The 15,028-nt window shown below is 41.7% G+C and overlaps 1 protein-coding gene across 1 annotated transcript in view; it reads right to left on the bottom strand.

Annotated features, from left to right (window-relative positions):
- Positions 1-15,028, bottom strand: part of LOC135206940 (endosome/lysosome-associated apoptosis and autophagy regulator family member 2-like) — a 31,417-nt gene that overhangs the window by 2,169 nt on the left and 14,220 nt on the right. Inside the window, exons 6-17 of the mRNA XM_064238453.1 lie at positions 14,628-14,866; positions 14,070-14,205; positions 6,714-6,863; positions 6,281-6,381; positions 4,929-5,045; positions 4,578-4,697; positions 3,658-3,789; positions 3,189-3,421; positions 1,702-1,843; positions 1,072-1,289; positions 426-611; positions 13-145 (exon numbers count right to left, since the gene is read on the bottom strand). Coding sequence (XP_064094523.1) covers positions 13-145; positions 426-611; positions 1,072-1,289; positions 1,702-1,843; positions 3,189-3,421; positions 3,658-3,789; positions 4,578-4,697; positions 4,929-5,045; positions 6,281-6,381; positions 6,714-6,863; positions 14,070-14,205; positions 14,628-14,866 — 1,907 coding nt within the window. The remainder of the gene's footprint in view (positions 1-12; positions 146-425; positions 612-1,071; positions 1,290-1,701; positions 1,844-3,188; positions 3,422-3,657; positions 3,790-4,577; positions 4,698-4,928; positions 5,046-6,280; positions 6,382-6,713; positions 6,864-14,069; positions 14,206-14,627; positions 14,867-15,028) is intronic.

The raw sequence follows: 15,028 nt of genomic DNA, 5'->3' as shown, positions 1-15,028 counted from the left end.
AAGAAATCTTACCTCGATCATAAAAGGAAGCCTTGTTGTGCAAGGGACAGTCTTCCCTTGTGGAATTCCATCTGGAGCACGGCATGTCTTTGAGGTGATGTAATGAACTAGTTGTTGACCGCTCTTGCATTCGCCATGGGCCTCCCTGTGCATTGGTATTGGTACGTAGATATTAGACAAACAGTTGACAAGACTTCTTTCATTCTTTTATATATATATAATATATAATATATATATATATATATATATATATATATATATATATATATAGATCATATATCACTATATATATATCTCATATATATATAATATATATATATATATATATATAAATATTAATATATTTCAAGTATACAGAATAATTAGTGTATTTAGATTACCATGAACAGAAAACATATTCTAAAGCGCTCAAAATCTGAACTCACAGCAAATCATCTTTGGAGCATTCTGGGCAAGCCACCTGAGATTTCCAAAGGAAGTGGAAATTACAGCCATCGCAGGTGCCATCGGGGCACTGACTCAGAAGACTGACCTCTCCCTGCCCTGTGGCATCTGGATTACATCGTAGTGTCACCGTCGTACTCCGACCTTTCGGACAAGCACTTGTGGACCTTTGTAAAGATAATATACAAGTGTATGATCATCACTAATAGCAATTGCTAGGCTGAAAAAATAAAAAAAGCACAGGGAATTTTCAGAACTATGTTTATGTTAGCATATCACGGCAAACAGGAATGGGTTGGAATATAGAATTTAGGCCAAAGGCCAAGTACTGGACCTATGTGGGCATTCAGCTATGAAATGGCAATTAAGAGTAGAAAGGTTTGAAAGGCGTAACAGGAGAAAAACATCGCAATTGCATTATGGAACAATTGTTAGTAGGGTAGATAGTAAGATGGAGGGAAGAGAATAAGAACAGAGGCACAGTAAAAGGAATAAAAGGGGTTGAATCTAGGGGCCAAAGGGACGCTGCAAAGAACCTTAAGTAATGCCTTTAGAGCACCACGTGAGGTGTACTGACGTGTGGCACTAACACCCCTACGGTTTTTAACGAACAGCCCATCAACTTACAATGGAGTCGTGTAGAAGAAGTGAAGGTCCTTCTGTCCGGATGTATTCGAAAGAGTGAACTCTGGTATGACCGAGATGTTCATGAGAGAATTATTGGTGGTGACACCTACCAGGTGGTCTCCTAAAGACACCGACTGCGTAGCTACTGCCCGCATGTGGCTATGTCGAGATCCCTCCATACCAGGAACGATCGTGGAGCGACAGACGCGTGACATGACCTGTTTGGAACATTGTTTACATCAAGGTCTTGAGAACTTTCAACCTTGGTTTACATCAAGGTCTAGATAACTCTAGACCTTGGTTTACATCATGGTCTAGATAACTCTAGACCTTGGTCTACATCAAGGTGTAGTAGATAACTCTAGACCTTAGTTTACATTGGTTCACTAAGGTTAAATTGCCTGGAATGTATCTTCAAGTCTATGCTAGGCTGTTTATTATATTCATTACAATGGACTTCTTAGAACTAAGTTATGCGGATGACAATACAATCTCACCAAAAGCCAATTAAATCAAGTAACAGTTATCAAAAATATTTTTGGGGAGCAAAGGATAATGGCTTTTAATGGACTGGCTGTATAGCTACTAATCACCATAAAAGAAAGTCACAATAACATACTATATACTCACAGTGGGACTATCGCCTTCCATGTTGTATGAAACGTTGTTGGAACAAGCAACACTGGTATTTCCACATATTGAGATGTTGAACATGTGGAAAAACTTGTTGCCAGATGACGTAAACAGAGTGCTGCCTATTACCGTTCTGGGACTGTTTAAGAAAAATACACATAAATACGCACTAAGAAAAATGCACAAAAATACACTCAGAGGATGAAATTATTATAAACTAAAAAATTCTCCTTCGGTTAACATATATGAAAAATATACTAATTCCAAGGTAGAACGAATTGGATGTTAAAGGACATTTATAGCTTAATGCAATTATATGAATGATGGTGATCTGATAAAAATTAGATATAGTTTTCCTAGACCCATGTGGTTTCTCCATGATCATCGTCAGCTCAGCTAATTTGCTACATTGTGTTTATGTGTGTGTGTGTGTGTGTGTGTGTGTGTGTGTGTGTGTGTGTGTGGGTGTGTGTGTATGTGTGTGAGGCTCTTTACTCAGGGTAGGTCAACGATCGTGAAAACCACGTAGGTAAATTCAACGTGTGATAATCTTTAATTAAGGTAACTGACAGTAAGTCCGTCAACTTCTGACACAACGTGCTATTCTCACACCTTACAAAAACAGCGTTTCTTCTAATGTTGTGAGCAGTTCGCACCTGAGATTCAGGAAATTTGAATTTTAGTGGCTAATTTGCATGGCATACTGTAACTTTAAAATTTCATTATTCAGCATAATAACTGATCTCGGAACTTTCTATAGCAAAACTATAAAAAAAAAAAACCGTATAAACATTCACTCAGTATCGTTTTCTAGAATACTACGGGATTTTTGTTTCAGGCAATAACAGATTGATAAAATTGGATTTTTGTTTTAGGCAATAACAGATTGATAAAACTGTCAATGTCCATAATTATTCAAATAACTTTGAATCTATATTTTATATGTTTAAACACCCATGAAAAGTAAGAAGTTCAAGAATGAGAATTCAGTAAAATCTAAATTCACATAAATGACAGTTTTTGTAAATGTAATATTTTCTGGTAATAATCCTTAAAAAAATAACATAAGTAAACAATGTTTCTGAGGGTGACTTGAAGTAATTTCCATTTTACTACATCATATAGTAGGTATAATGAAATGAAGCATGACATGCCATGTTTTACATTTTGTTCTTAAACGGCTGTGATTCGTTTGCTAGACTACATCTTGCACAATAAGGGTATCAAACTAAAAAGGAAAAGTGAATAATGGAAATTTCTGAATAATTTGAGAGTATGAAGAAAATAAAATAGAATTATCAACCCCAAACATTAAGACACCTGAACTGAGAAAATGTTTTTACATTGTAATTCCTGGAAGAAAAGGGGTCGGTGCTTGAGTATGGATTGAATTAAAATATTGGAATTCAGAATGAAAACACAGAACAAAACTCAAAGAAATATAATATTGTATATTTCTGATTCATTGTACCATGAAATCTCACCTGCTAATATTTGTAAGGTCGTAAGTTTTATTGTCGATGGTGAGGCGACACTGCACAATACACGTGAGGTGGTCAGGAGCAGTGAGCCCTGGACCGCAGGGAAGACAGGAATCTTTTCCATAGGGTAACGGGTCCGTGACAACTGTGTCAGGTGGACATTTTGTGCACTCAGTCGTGTTGGGTTCTATATAATGCCCTGCTGGGCATGGAATGCATCCAGTAGTTGCTGGAGCCTATAAAGAGATATGTATGAGAGAAGTATATTTGCCTTTCCTTCTGGTTAAGTCTCCAATACCACACATCTATTACTGATGGCAAACTAAGTAACTTGCCCACTACCATCATGAGACTAGTTTTTGAATACTCATTACTTGAGCTAAATGTATGTTATTATTCATCAAAAGATTCTGCAGCTTATTTATGGACATAAGATATGATTATAGGTACTAAAACGAAGGCTATCCTTTACCTGAGGGCAGGGTATGCAGGTAGATGCCCCTCCATCAATTGTATTTGTGACATTAATACTGAATATCTTAGCCATATCTGTTTCATAGAGCCGTGAAGACCCAAGGCGCATGTAACTCTTTTCCCACGATACCTGTGTGAAAATCGGAATTTATGAAAGGAAAAATCACGAAAGCTGGAGAAATTCTCAAAGTTCAAGTTACTAAAATTTACAATGAAAAGACCGTGCGTTAAAAAATGTTACTATTTATTTGGGCATTTCACATATGACGTAAAACTATGTGTGTAAGATCTTTGAATGCCATTATGTGCTTTTGAAGGTTGGAGTGAAGAAAGGAGTAACAAAAAAGACCAGGTGTTGTGCACAATGGTAAAACCTACCGTGAATGGAATGTGGAATAATTAATGTTAGACAATTACAGGGTTGGTCAGTAATAGCAAAGAAAATCTGCAGAGGATGGCAAATGAATATGAATGTGGGCAAGAAAATGGAATAAAACAATCCTCACAGAAGTGAGCTTAAGAGAGTAAATGGGAATCCAAAAGGTGGTGTGTTAAGTGGCAGTACAGATGGAAGAAAAAGTTAGGTGATAAAAACATGTCATATCTGATCAGCCACTTCATTCCACATGAGCTGATTCCTTTTTGCATTACCACTACAGTCATAAATTTGTCACTGATTCCATATGAAGATTTCTATTTAAATAGCCTTCTTCCAATGCTTTCTTTTTCTTATAGCACTTTTCTTCTAAGCTAATGTAAAGATATATAATCAACTTTGGTTAAAAAAACTTTCAGTGATGACAGAAATAATATGACAATTTTTTTTACGAAATAGAGTTTACTTATTTAGCAGAATTTTTACGAAACATATCCTGGTAAACAGGCATTCTTTAAGGATAACGCTGTCTAGACACATACCTTCAGGAATGCCCAAGAGAAAGTGTACGAGTCATTTCTAGTAACACCGTAGCTGTAGTACAGACGCTGCTGAGCACCTGCCCACCTTTGTACCACAACCACCCCCTTGGTTGCGGAAGCCTACAAAACAGAAAATGAGCAACAATTAATCTATTTCAACTCACATATGCTAATTAAAGTATATGGCTATGTAAAAGAAAACAGCTGAAAGCACTGCTGCTCTGTCAGTGATTTGTGATATTTGTCTACTAAAACACGTTGATATAATCATATTTTTCTAAATTTCTGTGACATCCACAGCATTTGACACAATTTGCCCTTTCACAAATTTTGACTCATCACTTCACGAACCTCCATGAAGACAAATTCACAGTCTGTGACGCAAACGAGCTCAAAAGTAAAGGAGATCCTGCCAACCTCCATTGGATGGCCATTGACAAATCCTTCCCGACCCCTAAATCCTCCAACCTGTTGAACCAGAAAAGATATCAATCTCCACATTCAAAGTAGTTTTTCATTTAAACTGGGTATAATGGGGAATTTTGGGTAGCTAATCAATCAGGCCAGTGATTACAAAATTGCAATATATTGTAGTTTGGTAGCAACAATATTGCAACATTAAACATTACAGAGGAGCTTAATTCTTACGAAGATTAACATAAAATTGGAACAAAATATACTTGTATATCCATCCTTAAGTTTTTCCTGTTCATTGATAAAACTTCTTTGCCATAAAACCCATTAATCACTAAACATGTCTAAACTTAAGACATAAAAATAGGACATTCTAGAACAATCACTTATAAATATCAAAACAAAAGCAGTTTCATATTTTGTGTAATTTGTCATATAAGCAGGTTTCACAACAAAATGGATGACCCAACAATTAAATCAAATTTGTACACATACAGATCATTCAAGAATAAAACGATAACTGTAGTAGATTGGTAAACAACTACTCAGTCACTTTCAATGTCATAATACTGACAATGACAAGGACGTGTTAATGACCCTAAAAGTCCCAGCACATGATGTATATTAAAGGTATTACGGATTTGATTCTGAGCTTCAAGCTCTTGAGTGCACAAAGTTTCTAGTTATAATACAATAACAAACAAAACAACAACAATGTGTACAGTCCGATTTAGTTGTTTGTGTTATAGTCTAAAGCAATAGCTTCAGAATGTGAATTCTTTTCATAAAATGTAACTGTCAGTACACAGGCTTTCAAGTTACAACGATAAAATCAATGACAACTGGATTTACTTGAATTGGATAAAGCGGCATTGTATGATATTACAGGTTGAGATCCTGAGCAATATTTTTGAATTTCAAAGGCATTTGAAATGTCGCAAGATAGAAACTTTACCTGGCATGAACTGGAGTTATCCAAAAAATGTTTCAACTTTAATGGCTTTATAAAATGCCCTTTCATTAAATAACCTTTTCTGCCAGTTGTTCAGTTGTTTATGCATGTAAACTGTGTGTGTGACTACAAAATGTTCTTAGTAAATATAATGGTAAATCATGTATGACTAAAAAAGTAATGACAAAACTAAAGAAATTAATATTTTACATTCCTAACTTTGCGAAAGCTGAGAGAATAAACAGATACATTACAATACAACTAATAGATAATATTACTGGACACAGCAATAATATATTTTCTGTATATAATGTAAAAAAAAAATCATCTACATTACCTTGAGACTCAGCACTAAGTAAGCATCGTCTGAATGACCTCTACCAGAATGGATGTGATCTCCATTCACTTGCCAGCCATCGGATCCACTGCAGCCAAAGTCTGTAAAAATACAACGAAAAATATCCTATGAATACCATTTAACAATAACAATTAAAAACAATAAACCTTGACGAGATCTCCACTGCCATTTCATGATTCAGTGACTGCGAATAATGAGGGGATCTGGTGCTCTTGCACGTGTGATGAGGCTGGACAAGGGGCCCTTGAATGGGTTAGGTTAGAATCGGGAGGTTACTTAACCACGATAGGCACACAGCTGGACAAATCGAATCTTTTCTCAAGTTTTGCCTTAACACTTATAATTAATTTTATGTTACAAAATCTGAGCAAAAGCATGTGGAGGCTACTGTGTACTTAAAATGCTAACTTACGATCAGCAGGCATGCATGTGGCTGCCATGTTGGGTGGCATGGATGACCACCACTGGTACCGATAGCCATAGTTAGGAGCTGTGCTGGGTGGACAAGGGCGGCAGGGAGAAATGCCGTCACTGTGGGTACCTCTCGGACATGTCACACATCCTGGTGAACCAAATATAAATATAACTCCAAAATGTTTGTTAAAAAAATATGGATTTTACACCACAGAAAGTACTTGGGCATTATCACTGTAGACTTCTTTGTATGGTGATTCTGCAGACCATTGTACTGGGTAATCAGCATTCCACAGTGTCTGCATTGGTTTTATCTGATGTACTGTTATTTTATGGCGGCATTCATTTTATAAATAAACATTATGCAGTCAATAATGCCCTTGAAGTGCAGAATGAAGTACGCATGCATTTTCAAAATTCTTTTACTTGCCCCAGAAGTATGAAAAATATTCTTTAAAAAATCACAATTTGTCGTAAATTGTATTTTTCCTAACTATACAAACTTACAGTGCAGCTGGAACCGGTCGTAAGCTTTCGAACAAGGTGGTTCGGTAGTTAACCCTTAAACGCCGAAGCGGTATTTTAAAAATCGTCTCCCGTGTGCCGGCAGCGTTCGCGAGTGAGCGCCAAAGCAAAAAAAATTTTTTTTTTCAAAAAGTCACAGTACGCTTAGTTTTCAAGATTAAGAGTTTATTTTTGGCTCCTTTTTTGTCATTGTCTGAAGTTTAGTATGCAACCATCAGAAATGAAAAAAAATATAATTATCATATATAAATATTGGGATATATGACAGCGCAAAAAAAAATTCATATATAATTGTATACAAATCGTGCTTTGAGCAAAACGGTTAAAGCTAACGAGTTAATTTTTTTCGTTGTATTGTACACTAAATTGCGATCATTTTGGTATATAACACATTGTAAAACGATCAAGGCAACACAGAGAAAATATTATCACAAAATGATGCATGAATTCGTAACGCGCATACGTAAAAAAAAGCTGTTTTCAAAAATTCACCTTAAATCGAAATATTGTGCTTGAGACTTCCAGTTTAATGCAAAATGAAGGTAATTGATTGAATATTACTAGACTGTAAGTGTTGTAGCTTACAATGGCAGTTTTCGACCATTTCGGTCGAGTTAAAGTTGACCGAAGGACGAATTTTTTCTATTTATCGTTATTTATATGAAAATATTTCAAAACTTATAAAAGCTACAACCATAGGTTGTTTTTCGTTGTATTTTACATGAAATTGCGCACATTTTCATATATAAAACTTTATGTAACGGCTAATTTAAAATGGTGCAAACATTACGACAATCGGAAGAAAAAATGTATGATTTTTTCGGAAGAGTTACCGCGAGGACGTAAGGAAAAAGTTTATTTCATAAATTCATCATAAATCGAAATATTGTGTTAGAGACTTCCAATTTGTTGCAAAATAAAGGTAAATGATTGAATATTACTAGAATATAAGAGTTTTAGCTTACAACTGCGTTTTTCTGACCATTTCGGTCGAGTCAAAGTTGACCGAAGGTTGAAATTTTGGCACTTATCGTTATTTATATGAAAATATTTCAAAACTGATAAAAGCTACAACCATGGGTTGTTTTTAGATGTATTCTACATGAAATTGCGCACATTTTCATATATAAAACTTTATGTAACGGCTAATTTAAAATGGTGCAAACATTACGACAATTGGACGAAAATATTTATGATTTTTTCGGAAGAGTTACCGCGCGGACGTAAGAAAAATGTTTTTTTTTTTTTCATAAATTCACCATAAATCAAAATATAGTGCTAAAGACTTCCAATTTGTTGAAAAATAAAGGTAAATGATTGAATATTACTACAATGTACGAGTTTTAGCTTACAATTGCGTTTTTCGACACTTTCGGTCGAGTCAAAGTTGACCGAAGGTTGAAATTTTGGCACTTATCGTTATTTATATGAAAATATTTCAAAACTGATAAAAGCTACAACCATAGGTTGTTTTTCGTTGTATTCTACATGAAATTGCGCACATTTTCATATATAAAACTTTATGTAACGGCTAATTTAAAATGGTGCAAACATTACGACAATCGGACGAAAAAATGTATGATCTTTTCGGAAGAGTCACCGCGCGGACGTAAGTAAAAAGTTTTTTCATAAATTCACCATAAATCGAAATATTGTGCTAGAGACGTCCAATGTTGCAAAATGAAGGTAAATGATTGAATATTACTAGAATATAAGAGTTTTAGCTTACAACTGCGTTTTTCGACCATTTCGGTAGAGTCAAAGTTGACCGAAGGTTGAAATTTTGGCACTTATCGTTATCTATATGAAAATATTTCAAAACTGATAAAAGCTACAACCATGAGTTGTTTTTGGTTGTATTCTACATGAAAGTGCGCACATTTTCATATATAATACTCCATCTAACGGCTAATATAAAATGGTGCAAAAATTATGTCAAAATGACGAAATAATTTCTGAGATGTGTCGCTGATACTTTTTAGTGAGAAGAAAGAAATTCGCGCTTGCGCGCCTGGGTAACGATTGTAAACAAAACAACGCCTTGATCCGTGAGCTCCCAGCATCCCCCAAGGCGTGTGATTTAAAGGCTTTGCCTAGTAGGCCTATAACTATTTTTCCGCATATTTAAAAAAAACTTTTATATCGACGTACCATACGTCCAATCGGCACCCAACAGACAATTTATATCAACGTTTAATACGTCCAATCGGCATTAAAGTGTTAACTGCTTTTCAGATAGTCGGGAGTCCCGTCCAACTGGAAGATAAACATTCACTTTGCTTTAGGCCCAGGAACAGAGTGAGGGGTGGCATGAGGTGGGACTATGTGTAAAGGACCTCAGGTTTGTATAGTTAGAAAAAATACAATTTACAACAAATTGTGATTTGTTCCGACACGTAATACTAACCCTCGGTCCTTTACATATGGAAGACTCACTTATTGGTGGGTGGAATCTTATGAACAGACTGGTGTTCGTCTGACCTTGGTTCCCTCCCTGGTCGTAAGAGCTGAGGGAGGGATCCTAGCCTCTGCCCAACTGATCGGGGTGTGCACCACAGGATCAGTGGTCAGACCTCTGGACCAAATTCATAAGAGGGAGGCAAGCGTGCCTCTTATGAATAGCAAGCAAGAACTAGTTCCTACGCAAGAGCCAAATATAAGGTCTTGGGTTTGTCTCTTGTTGGCATCCACTACCCCCCTTGTTAGGGGAGTGGTGGATAACCGCTCCTATCCTTAGTGAAAGGGATAGGACGGAGCTCAGTTGCGTAGCTTACCTGCATTGGCCTCCTGTCCAGCGTAGTGACGACCGCCACCCTCTGCCCACAGGTAGAGGTAAGAAAAGAGGAGTAAGAGAAGCCAGTCACACTCTCATTCACTCTTCCATTCCTGAAGGTAGAAGGACTTGAAAGTGGTCTGATTGGCCCAAGCCCCTGTCTTCAGCACCTGTGCCACGGAGAAGTTCTTGGGGAACGCAAGGGTTGGACCAATACCTCTGACTTTGTGGGCTCTCGGACAAAGGGTACCAGTGTTGTCACTCCTGTCTGAAGCGCACGCCTTCCTGATCACCTTGCAAAGCCATAAAGAAAGAGTGTTCTTGGACACTTCCTTCTTGGTAACCCGGGTGCTAACGAAGAGGCGTCGACACTCAGCCCTGAGGTGCTGAGTTTTCTTCAGATAGCGCCATAGCGAAGAACATGCAGTTCCCCTACTCTCTTCGCCGATGCCAGGGCCAGCAGAAAGACGGTCTTGAGGGTCAGATCCCTGTCTGACGACTCTTGGAGTGGCTCGAAGGGTGGGCAAGACCTCTCGCTCTTCATCAGGAGGGAGACTAGGGCCAGGGCGGCTCTGTATCCTTTAACTGTGGAGATGGAGAGGAGCTTCTCTCGGCGAAGGAAGATGAGGAAATCCACTACCTGCTGAAGAGTGGCTCTGAGTGGAGAGAGACCCCGTCCACGACACCAACCACAGAAGATGGACCACTTCCCCTGGTACACCGCTGCAGAGGACTGTTTGAGGTACCCAGCCATCTCTGTTGCTGCTCGGCGAGGAAAGCCTCTTGCTTGCAAGAGATGGTGGATAACAGCCAGCCGTGAAGAGACAGGGACCGAACCGCTAGGTGGTACCGTTCCACGTGTGGTTGGCACAGGAGGTTGTGCCAGGGGGGAATCTCTCTCGGTGCTTCGGCGAGCAGAGCCAGCAGGTCCGGATACCAAACGGCCTGAGGTCATTTGGGTGCCACCAGAATCATCCGAAGATTCGCGGTGACCAGTACCCTGCTGATCACCTTGCGAATCAGACAGAACGGGGGAAAGGCGTAGATGAAGAGGTTGTCCCATGGGTGTTAATGAGCATCCTCTGCAGCTGCCCATGGGTCCGGCACAACTGAGAAGAAAGCCTCGAGTTTCCTGTTGTGCCGGGTGGCGAACAGATCCACGACTGGATGCCCCCACAGGTCGAAGAGCCTTTCCGCCACGTCTGGGTGAAGAGACCATTCGGTCCCAATCACCTGATTCCGACGGCTGAGCTTGTCTGCCACTACGTTCCTCTTGCCTGGAATGTATCTGGCTGATAGCTCTACCGAGTGAGCTACGGCCCACTCGTGAACCTGCATCGTCAACTGGTGCAACGGGAGGGACACTAGCCCGCCCCCCCCGTTTGTTGACATAAGCCACTACCGTGGTGTTGTCGCTCATCAACACCACCGAGTTTCCCATCACCCGTTCCTGGAACTCTTGGAGAGCAAGGAACGCTGCCTTGAGCTCCAGGACGTTGATGTGAAGGTGCTTGTTGTAATGATCCCACACACCTCCTGCTTGTTGTAATGATCCCACACACCTGCAACCAGCAACTCCTCCAGGTGTTCACCCATCCCTCGGTCCACGCATCTGAGAACAGCAGCATCTCCAGGGGGGGGAGTGCGGAGAGGCACTCCTCTTACGAGGTTCCTGTCATCCAGCCACCAGGCTAAGCCCTGCCTCACCTCCTCCGTGAGAGGGACGGGGAGGTACGGCGGGTCTCTTGCCTGTGACCAACACTCCTTTAGCTTCCACTGAAGAGACTGCAGGTGAAGACGCCCGTGAGGGACTAACTTCTCGAGAGGTGACAGGTGACCGATCACAACCTGCCACTGCTGAGCTGGCTGCTCCTGTCGAGACAGGAACTGTCTGGCTGCCTCCCCGAACCTGCTGATCCGCGAGTCAGCGGGGAAGACTTGCCCTGCTACCGAGTCGATCAGCATACCCAGGTACTTCATCCTCTGCTTGGGCTCGAGATCTGACTTCTCGAAGTTCACCACAATCCCCAGATTGCGGCAGAATTTGAGGAATCAATCCCTGTCTTGCAGCAACTGGAAGCGGGAGCTCGCCAGGAACAGCCAATCGTCAAGATACCTCAGAAGGCGTATCCCTACCAAATGGGCCCAAGCAGACACTAGTGTGAACACTCACGTGAACACCAGTGGGGCGGTTGAGAGACCGAAGCAAAGTGCCCTGAATTGGTACAGCGTCCCATCGAGGATGAAGCAGAGGTACTTCCTGGAGGACTGGTGGATGGGTATCTGGAAATATGCATCCTTCAGGTCCACAGAAAGCATGAAGTTGATTTCCCTGACGGATTCGAGCACGGAGCGTGCCGTTTCCATTGTGAACCAAGTCTGGCGAACGAATCAGTTCAAGGGAGAGAGATCTATCACCGGGCGCCAGCCCCCCGATGACTTCTCTACCAGGAAAAGTTGGCTGTAAAAGCCTGGCGACTGATCCCGTACGACCTCCACAGCTCGCTTGCTCAGCATGACATCTACCTATTGCCAAAGCGCTATGTCCCTGGCTGAACCTGGGACGTACGTCTGCAGATGGACCGGGTTGGAGGTGAGGGGTGGCTGCAATTCGAAGGTTAGTAGATATCCCTTCCGAAGGACATCCACTATCCAGGTCTCGGCTCCGTCGTGCTGCCAAGTTGCCCAATGGCTCGCCATGCACACCTCCACTTCCGGCAGCAGGTGAGGGGGAACGCTGTCCCTAACGTTTCCCCTTCTTCGACTTCTTCTTCCCGGATCCTCCTCGGGAAAAGGAGGAGGGCTGACAATCACTCCTTACAGCAGAAGTCGAAGGCTGGGTCTTTCCTCTCGGCCTCGACGAGGAAGTCATCTTGGCTGCAGAGGAAGCGCTAGCCGAGCTCCGAGACTTGGCCGCAGAGGCTCGAGGCTGCCCAACCGCCTTCGAGACTGCCTGGTGGACTAGGCGGTCACTGTCCTCAGTACACTGCTGTTCCACTGCAGCGTCCACCATCTCTCTATGGAAGAGAGAGGAGGAACCCAGCAACGGTCCGTTCCTCAGACCCAAAGCTGCCTCGCGCCCTGCCGACCTGGTCACTCGAGGTTGGCCGTCTGGTGGGCCAGGTAGGAGATAGCCCTACCTCCAGACTGACACAATCTCCCAAAAGCTGGGTCTCCTTCGGGAGTCATGTTTCCCAAGGAGGCCGCGACCCTGGACACCGTGAGGGACCACAGGTCCAGCCAGGAGACTGCTTGGAAGGCCGCCATGGCAGTTGCTTCCAAATCCAGTGCCTCTCACTGCGAGAACCTCAGCCAGCAGGTGTTGAAGAGACACCCCTGGTGTTAGCCTAACTAGCTCCGGGTTAACCTGTTTGGGAGCCATACGCGGGAGCTGACACAGAGCAAGGAAAGAAGATGACATGTCCGTAACCAATGGTGTCGCTGGAGAGCCCTCCTCTGACACCTTAGCCGGCCTACGCGCCTTGCTCCTCCCCTCGTATCGCTCCCACTGCTCCTCCGACCAAGATACACATATTACACAAGTGTCGGCGCAAGAGCAATCTTGCCCTCAACACCAAGTACACAGGTCATGAGGATCCACGTCCTCGAGGGATCTGAAGGCCCTGCACCTACGGCCCTCCACGCCAGGGCACAATCTGCGGCTGACTGGGGGGTGGGGGGTCCCTGTCTCATGGCTGCTCATTTCAGTACAAGACTTCAATACACACAATGAATGAAAAAAGGTAACAATGGTAAGTACTTACAATCACTCAAAGTACTACCAAAGATATACCATACAAACAAAAGACTTCGTCAAGCGAAGGCGAAAGCAAACGACAATGGCTGGAAGAGAGGCGAACACATGTCTTGCTCAGTCGGCGGCTGAAAGTAAAGTGAATGTTTACCTTCCAGTCGGGACTCCCGACTATTGGACAAGCAGTTAACTACCGAACCACCTTGTTCGAAAGCTTACTACCGGCTCCAGCTGCGCTGTAAGTAATTCCATGTGTAAAGGACCGAGGGTTTGTATTACGTATCGGAACATTTTCCTCTTACCTGTTCCAGAGGTGTAATGCATTCCCGGGTTACAAGGGGGACAAGTCTTCACTTTCCCTGAAGGAGGTAGGGACACTGAACCCTCCATTTGCTCTCGGCAGACACGGTTCTCAATCCATTTGTAGATGGCTCTAGTCTGAGAATAGATAAAGTCCTGAAGTAATCATCTCATTCTCAAGTATTAATTTTGTCAACAAAGGTATATGATGATGACCTCATATTTCTTGTCTATAACTGTGTAAATATAAAGCACAAGTGCATCTTTGCACTTGGGATCAATTCATAAGCCCTATCAAATTTTGATACCTAAATCAGAATCATTTCCAATCTATCTGGTAAGTTGAGATATTTTTTCCAAAAACACAGATACTATATAAACAATACAGAACTACATTTTACTTACCGTGCATGCACGTACATTTATAATCCATGTACGCAGCCATGAGTTTAAAACTCACTAGCTCATCTGTCCAACCGCCGATGGTCACAGCAGTTGCAACGCTGTCTTTAGAATTAATCCAATTAATAAATCACAGGTACATGCAACTATTATCTCACCTGATTGTTTTCATCACAAGCCGAGTCAATTTCATAGTAGTCTTTTGTGGTGCAGGGAGGTCTCTTCAAACACTTGGGAGATCCTCTTGGGGCATACTCTTTTTCAGGATCACAGGGCAAGCACTCCGACGATCCCCTTTCAGCATACGTGCCTTCGTCACACTCCGTGCATGAATTTGCACCTGGTCCGCTAAATGTACCCTCTGGACAAGGTGTGCATTCTGATGAGTGAGCAACCCCTAGGTAACCAAAGATGAGTTGAAGAGTTATAACACTGAGGGGAACATGTTTCACATGCAGACATACATGTAAAGAGACAAAGGCTCGTGTTGAAGGGTCTGAAAATCTAAAAGATGGCAGAAGAAGGGAACAGAGGAAACACCCCGAGTAAGTCTTACTCA

The sequence above is a fragment of the Macrobrachium nipponense genome, chromosome 31 (assembly GCF_015104395.2).
Source record: "Macrobrachium nipponense isolate FS-2020 chromosome 31, ASM1510439v2, whole genome shotgun sequence".
NCBI classification, from domain to species: Eukaryota; Metazoa; Arthropoda; class Malacostraca; order Decapoda; family Palaemonidae; genus Macrobrachium; species Macrobrachium nipponense.
The sequence above is the reverse complement of the archived record's forward strand: the minus strand, read 5'-3'. Positions and strand labels throughout refer to the sequence as shown.